General features: G+C 33.4%; 1 protein-coding gene across 1 annotated transcript; it reads left to right on the top strand.

Annotated features, from left to right (window-relative positions):
- Positions 1-3,699: 3,699 nt before the first annotated feature.
- LOC107915591 (stemmadenine O-acetyltransferase) lies at positions 3,700-5,049 on the top strand. The gene has a single exon (XM_016844728.1). It carries the CDS (start codon positions 3,700-3,702, stop codon positions 5,047-5,049), a length of 1,350 nt encoding a protein of 449 aa, XP_016700217.1.
- The last annotated feature ends 951 nt before the right edge of the window (positions 5,050-6,000 follow it).

Here is a 6,000-nt window from a genome sequence, read left to right on the forward strand (position 1 = left end):
CTACTGTATGAGTGAGTATTAGGTGAGTCTCTATCCTGAGTCCTACATGTTAATTGTTCAAGTAGAAATATATATGATGATAACAACTCAGATAATTGGTAGGCATGTGAAGCATAGTAATGTCGTTGCATGTTCACGTTTGAGGTAAATGAGTTACTATATTAATAAAATGATGTGTGATGTAAATGCATGTGACCAGGTTGGGAAATGTGAATTTTGTTAAGAGAACATGGACAAGTCAGGTATGAAAATGAATTCGAGTGAGTGTAATCTGTGTTGGATAAGCCAACATCCATCTATGATGCCTCTGGTAGGGCAGGTACATTGCTAACCAGAAAGGTAGCTCATGTTGACGATAAGTATATTCATGGTGATGCCTCTAGTGAGATGAGGATTGGACTGGCATATCACGACATGAAAGTATGTATAAGACCATGTGGCTGAGACCCAAGGCATTGTATGATAACAAAAATATTCATGGTGATACCTTCGGTGAGACGTAAATCGGACTGGCAGATCACGACATAAAGATATATATAAGACCATGTAAGGGCAACCTCATGGCATTTTCTGAGAAAGTCCAACAGGACAATAAATACGTAATTCTATGTGATGCCTGTGTGGTGTGATTTGCTAAGCCTTAGTGGTTTATTTCTGTATTGTCTTTGTGGTGAGTCCTGAAACATCTATATGGCATATTCGATGATCCATGTGTGGTAGAATCTGGTTAACTACCATTGTGGCAAGATTTGAGTAAGTTCTTGATTTCTTCAATAATTAATTCTATGACAATGATCTGATAAGTTTGAAGATAAAATGGTTTGGTTAATTCAGTGATGAAATTGAATGTGCTTTGAGAGGTATTTCTTGAAAAAGAGTCTACATCTATATTTCTAAAGAAGAAATCTGCCGTAGTAGTTTGTTTGTACAGGAGCTTGGTGTATTTGTAGTTATGAAACTTTAAGTGTTCGCTAGACCTGAGTTTCACTACGCTATTTAATAAAGTAAATTGAGTTATCTAGTAACCACCACATTTCAATGGTTTTCATGTCTCGAATAGAGGCATCTGGATCCTATCTCGTGATAAGTAACTTAGTCATCTTGAATCATTTTATATGGTATGGAACATTTCGTTATCAATATAAGATATGATTTGGGTTGATTCAATACGTGACCAAATTGGTAATCAGATAGCTACCAGAGTTAATATGAGAATCTCTAGAGTTAAGATCAATATAGAGTTCAACTTAAGAGACCCGTTAATTTTACTATCCACCAAGAGTAGTAACTATAAGCACCCATCCTGAGGAAAAATGTATTCTATGTCTATTTGAAGGAGACTTCGTTGATGGTAGGTTCTTTATGGATATTCTTTGAAGAGGTACATTTACTGAAAAGAAAATGAAATATGTATTGATTAATGGAATATGGAATCAGACCAAAGAATGATTCATGAATAAGTCAAGTAAGGAGGTTGATGAATATGTATACGTCGAATAGGAAAGTATTTCCCAAAGACCGAGATCAAATCCAAAATCTTCAAGATAAGAAGTCCATTTAGAAAGGCTTCAAGGTAATCTGGGGTAAAACTCACTAAGTTTGTGTGAACTTACAAGTTTTTGTTCATGTTTCATGTTCTGCTGTAAGAGTGAGCCAGGGATGCGATAGAGTAGCAGCGAGTTAGGATATTATGCATATAAAGGACATCTTAGGAGTACACTACGCAATAAGAGTCTTTTTTAATAAAGTTTATGTTTTAATGTTATAAATTGTTTAACACTTTAATGAAATTATTTCAAACCTTCTTTTATATTAATGAAAAGTAAATAAGAAATAAGAAATAAGTTTAAAAATATTTTACGCCTGTTGCTTAGAATTTTGTTAAGTGTTTTGCGTTGTAACATCCAATATCATGATCATCGTGACAGGTACAGGGTGTTACAGGTAAAGCAAAAATTTCCTCATCTGTTAAGGAGTTGGATTCTACTCATTTGAAGCACAAGCGATTTAGTCATACAAGAGAAAAAGGTATGATTGTTTTGAATAAGAGAGATTCTCTTTCAGGTGCAGGAGTTGGAAAAATAGAGCATTGCGTTTATGGGAAGCAAAAATGAGTTAGCTTTGATTTGGCAGTTCAGAAAACTAAAAGTCTTCCAGTTTCAAAGTCTTCTAGTTTCAACGTCCAAGAACTGCTTGGAATCAGTTAAGTATACTGCATAATCAAGTTGGGCCCCTAAAGGGGCTCTTCAAAGAAAGTGTTATGAAAATACGAGTGAGGGTGAAGATTTGTGGGGTGTACCTCACATTTTTAGGGAAACCAGAGAAGAAAAAAAATCAACGTCATGACAATGAGGAGCACAAATGAGATGGACGACGTCCCGAAGAGGCGGTATGCCTCGCCACGACATGGCGACGTGTATTCAACTCAGACCACGTTTCTTCTCCTAGTTAAACTCTACTATCTTTTTCCCAATTCAATTTTGATTAATCTAGGGCTTTAACATTAGCCTATTTAAAGGGTCTTTGTAACCCTTTTTTAGGACTTAAAGAAATATCTCTTATGTGAGATTTGATGAAGAATTTTAGAAAGAGTTTTTTAAAGAGCTTTGTATTCGGGTTTTGTTCATTTAGGTTATTTTTTCCATCTTGTACTCTTCATTTATTTTCTCATTAAGTGAAGTCTCCTTTGCCCATGGTTTTTATCCTCTCCGGAGGAGTTTTCCACGTTAAATATTTGTATTCATTCTTTTTCACTTTTACTATGTCATTATTTATATGGGTAGATCCCCAACATAAATTTAATTAGTAAAATTTATATAATTTCATATATTCTAATTAGGGGTATAATCAAGTTGAGCAGAATGATATATAATTGATCTACTTGAGCTCTACTAAACTCATTTACTAATTTTTGTGCTCGAGCTCAGCTCCATAACTAAGCTTAAGGTTAATAACATATATTAAGAACAATAACGTAACTTAATAATATAAAAATATGAAAATTTCAATAAAGCTTCTGAGCTTGAATTCGGCTTGACCAATAGCTTAAGTTCAAGCTCAAACTGATAATTATCAAGTTTAAATTTTTTATGTCAAACTCAAGTAGCTTGTGAGTATCATTATTTTCTTTACGTCACTAATCCTAAGCATATTTTTATCATATGAAATCAATATAAAATGAATTATAATATTTTCAACACAATATTCACGTGAACACGAAAAACTTTTTTATATGATTTTATAATAATTTGCACATAAAAGCCCACAAAGTTCTAGAAATAAACCTAAATTATATTTCTTTTTATTAAAAAAATTGGTTGGCAAGAGAAGGGAAGTTGTAAAAGTGAAATTCTGGCAATTGAACGGACAACCTTTTTAGTTGTTGTAAAAATGATGCCTAACCTAACCTATTATTGTCAGTATTTAATTTCAATTGACAAGTTCTCAAGCAAGCTATTTTAAATGAACTTTTCATTTTTTTAAATGCATAAATTATTATTTTTCTCTCGTAAAAATAGTCATATGTTTTCTGTAAATATATAAAATCTTACTCAATTATTTCTTGCAATGTTTTATATAATATGAATTATATAATACATTATTTAATTACATACATTTATAACCCTATTTATAGCTTGAGTTGATTGTCCATGGTGAAATAAAACCCTTATAGCAAAGAGTTAGATTGAAGATTGCAAAATGTTTAACTTTGAAGCTAAAGTATTTGCAAAAGAAATCATCAAACCATCTTCACTAGAAATCCATGGCATGAAACCTTTCAAACTCAATATCTTTGACCAACTCACCCCAACAACTTATGCCTCATTCATGGCATTTTACCCCTTGAATGAAGCCAATTTCACTACCACCAACATCTTGCCTCATCTAAAGGCCTCGCTTTCTGAAACCCTAAACATCTTATATCCAATTTCCGGTCGGATCAAAGATAACATATTCATCGATCATTTCCATGAAGGTGTGCCATTTTTATCAGCTCAAGCTGGTTGTCGATTGTCTGAGTTTCTTAAGCACCATGAGGTTAAGTTATTGAACAAATTGCTTCCATGCCAACCTTTCTCCAAGGAATTCAACAATGAGGCTCCCCTCCTTGTGTGCCAAGTCACTATTTTCGCTTGTGGCGGGATAGCTCTAGGCGTTGTCTTTTCTCATAAGATCTTTGATGCGGCAATAATCTTTCATTTACTCGATGTTTGGAGCAAAATCGCTCGAGGAACCTATCATCATAATGTTGGGTTTCATGGTTTAGCGAACGCATCGATGTTGTTTCCACCGAGAAATGAAGTTTCACAACATTACTTGTCAAAGGTGGAAAACTTGTGGTTCACGGAACCTTACAATTCCATTACAATGAGATTCACATTTGATGCCAAATCCATAGCTGAACTGAGGGCTATTGCTAAAGGTGAACTTGAGGCTATGCCGTCTAGGATTCAAGCTGTATTGGGTTTTATCTGGAAACGTTCCATGGCAGCATCGAGGATGACCTCAGGATCCTTTAAACCATTTGTATTAGCTCAAGCCGTGAGCCTTAGGCCAAGAATGAACTCGAATTTATTACAAAATTCGATCGGAAACTTGTTTTGTTGGACACATTGTGTTACAAATCTTACCGATCAGATCGACACCGAACTATTTGAGTTGGTCAAGTTGATGAGAAAATCTATCGTGACTATCGACGATGAATACTTGAACGCAATACAAGGAGAAAAAGGGTTTAAAATCATAGGTGAGTACATTAATCAGCTTGAAACCATGTTTTCCATTGAAAAGCCAGATGTCTTTTCCTCAACAAGTTGGGTCAACATCAAGTATTACGAACTCGATTTCGGATGGGGCAACCCGCAATGGGTTGCTCCGTTCGGGGAAGCCGGGTCTGAGTTCAATAACAATGTGGTTTTCATTGAAACAAAGTGTGGCAAAGGCATCGAAGCTTGGATAACATTGGATGAAAAGAGGATGCTTGTGTTGGAAAAAGATGCAGAGTTCCTCAAATTTGCAACTCCAAACCCCGAGATTTCAAGCCTTTGATGTGATTGTGTTCAATTTCTAATGCTTATCAAATCTTAAATCTGTCGAAATAAATGGTTTAATTTTAAATCTAAATATTTTATGTTTCGTTGGGAGTTTTTTTTTAATCAATCATTGTTATGTTCCATGGCGTGGTTCTTATATTACATTTACGCTTCACTAAAAAGTGGACTATTTAATGGTTAAAATATACTATTAGTCCTTACATTTCTATAGAATTTGAGATTTATTCCATGTGCTTTAAAAGTTAAAATTTCAATCATCCTGCTTTTTTATTTTAAAAATTTTAATCCTATCACCATTTTTGTTGGTAGTTTTTCTTAAAAAATTTCAACTTAACACATTTATTTTCTGCTAGGCATACATCACATAATATGAAGACGACTTAATCAGCATGCCAAGTTGATAAATTTTGCTAGGAGATACTAAAAATGTTGGTAATTGGACTGAGATTTTTTAATGAGATTTTTAAAAGGTCGTAGGGGCTTAATTTTTTTTTCAAAAAAATTAATAGTTGGATGACTAAAATAGAACGAAAGGCATAGTTCGGTAACCATTTATATAGTTTACCCATAAAAAATAATTTTTAGCATTTCCCACATTGTTATTTAACAGAAAATTTTAATAGAGTGGTTAATTTGTATGTCTCGAAATGTACAAAAGCTAATTTCACCATTTTTGCAATTAGTGAGATGGAAATGCAATCCATCGGGTTTCCTATTAGTTTTACAACTTGGCAAGTATTTTTCATTTTCTTGATGTGATAGAAGCAAGTAAGTGCAACCCTATTATATATCCCCTTAAAAATTATAATTTTATAAATTAGTATAATAGTAAAATTACATGTCTAAAAAAAGAATTCTTCAATTTTGATTCTCAATAAAATTCATAACATCACCCTAGAGCTTACTACTTTATTCACATCAATAAAATATCCTCTCTTTTTTTAAA

Source organism: Gossypium hirsutum, chromosome D10, assembly GCF_007990345.1.
Source record: "Gossypium hirsutum isolate 1008001.06 chromosome D10, Gossypium_hirsutum_v2.1, whole genome shotgun sequence".
NCBI lineage: Eukaryota > Viridiplantae > Streptophyta > Magnoliopsida > Malvales > Malvaceae > Gossypium > Gossypium hirsutum.